At 51.5% G+C, this 1,765-nt stretch overlaps 1 protein-coding gene across 10 annotated transcripts in view; it reads right to left on the bottom strand.

Annotated features, from left to right (window-relative positions):
- TNK2 (tyrosine kinase non receptor 2) overlaps positions 1-1,765 on the bottom strand; it is a 34,978-nt gene that overhangs the window by 21,253 nt on the left and 11,960 nt on the right. For all 10 annotated transcript variants that reach the window (XM_027775045.1, XM_027775047.1, XM_027775043.1 and 7 more), the window contains one exon: positions 817-997. In XM_027775045.1, coding sequence (XP_027630846.1) covers positions 817-997 — 181 coding nt within the window. The remainder of the gene's footprint in view (positions 1-816; positions 998-1,765) is intronic.

The raw sequence follows: 1,765 nt of genomic DNA, 5'->3' as shown, positions 1-1,765 counted from the left end.
AATGCGTGTTGGGAAAAAAACTTTTTTTTTTTTTTTTTTTTTTGGAGAGGTTTTTTTCGCTATAGGGCGCTTGCGCTCGCCAGACAGACAGAGACAGACAGAAAGCGAGAAATCACCCCCCAGGGGGGATGGTCACGCCATAATCCCTTCTCCTCCATTCTCCTCTTGGGATCTTGGGCACACACGCACACACGCCTGGCGTGAGTTTTAAGCCATCGGGTCTGGAACGCAAACCGCGGTCGACTACGTGGGAGTCCAGGGACATAGCCATTACGCTAACTGCTGGTCCCATAAACTATGTCTTTTAGAATAAATTCAAAGATAAAGAATGAATTCACCTTAGAAGAGATCTTGGTGTGTGAGTGAGAGACAAATGGACAAAGGGGAAGTCAAGCAAACCATCTAACGTTTTAACCTCTTCTCCCTACAGGTCTCGGGGCACTGACCCCTCAGGTGTTCAGAATGGTGAGCAGCGCAGACTCCATTCTATGCTTATAAAAGAGGGGGAGATGGAGGAAACCCACCCTACAAGTGCCGGATTGGACAAAAGGGATATGCAGTCAGAGCTGGAAAACTTCATGCTTCTCAAACTCGACTCCCCTCTGCAACTGCAAGATGTTCTCAGTGCCTTCCTACGTGTAGGATCTACTGATCCACCTCAGGGCACCCCACCTCAGGGGCACCAGGGCAGGCAGGCAGAGTTCTCAGCTGCCATATGGAAAAGGGGGCAGGGGTTCTTCCACATGCCCCCGGCAATCCTGGGGACGGAGGACGTAAACGGTTGGGGGAGACAAGCAAGGCCGATGTCCCACCTACCAGGCCGGCCCATGCCGATCTTCTCCAGGTCCTCATTCTTGACATACTCGAAGTGGGACAGGCGGGTAACATTGAGGTCATCGCGGAGCCGCAGGAAGTACTGCTGTAGCTGCACCTCGGACAGCAGCTCCAGCAGCCAGCCCGTGCCCTCCTCTGGCTGCATGCTGCTGCTTCCCAGCCTCTGCGGGGAGGGCAACACGGCTTAGCGACCAAGAGACAGACAGGAGTCGGCAGGGGCCGCCCAAGCACCAGGCCCACCCCGTCCTCCTACCCTGCTGTCTGCACGGACTCAGGCCACCTACCTGTTCCCCCAACGGCAACAAGTGCAGAAGGGATACAGCCCTGGCCCTGGAGTCAGGGTCTTACTCCCTAAATCTGTGATCTAAATCTACGGCCACGTGCGCTGAGATCAGTTCAGGTTCCTCACCTGCCCCCAAAGTCTCCAGGGGTCATAAGCCCTTTAAAGATCTGATTAAAAACTACACAATCGTCTCTCCAGGAAAATATGTATGTTTTTACTCCAAAGTTTTAATAAAATGTTGTGTGGTACACTGTCCCCAGGGACCCACGATGGGCTCCTCATATCCAGTGGACCCCAGAGAAAGACCTCAGGACCAAATGAGCTCTAAGCCAAGTCCGTCCAATGCCTGCTATCACCAGGGCCTCTCTTACCAGTCCAAAGTCCACGCTACAGGCCACCAACCAAGTGTCTACAGGGCCACAGCAAGTGTGAGACAAGAGGGAAGGGGCCGGCAGGTGGTGTGGTGGTTGGGGGCACTGCACTCCCACATGGCTGACTGCGGCTCAAATCCTGAACCTGGTGGCTTTCTCTTGCTCTCTCTCTCTGTCCTTCTCTGGTCGTTTTTAAATTTTTTTTTAATTTATTTTTTAAATTAATTAATTAATTTAAAAAAGAACTTTTAAAGAATTATTTTCTTTAACTTTATTT

The sequence above is a fragment of the Tupaia chinensis genome, unplaced genomic scaffold (genome assembly GCF_000334495.1).
Source record: "Tupaia chinensis unplaced genomic scaffold, TupChi_1.0 Scaffold000515_1, whole genome shotgun sequence".
In the NCBI taxonomy this organism is placed as follows: Eukaryota; Metazoa; Chordata; class Mammalia; order Scandentia; family Tupaiidae; genus Tupaia; species Tupaia belangeri.
Note: the sequence above shows the minus strand (reverse complement) of the source record. Positions and strands in the feature narration are given on the sequence as shown.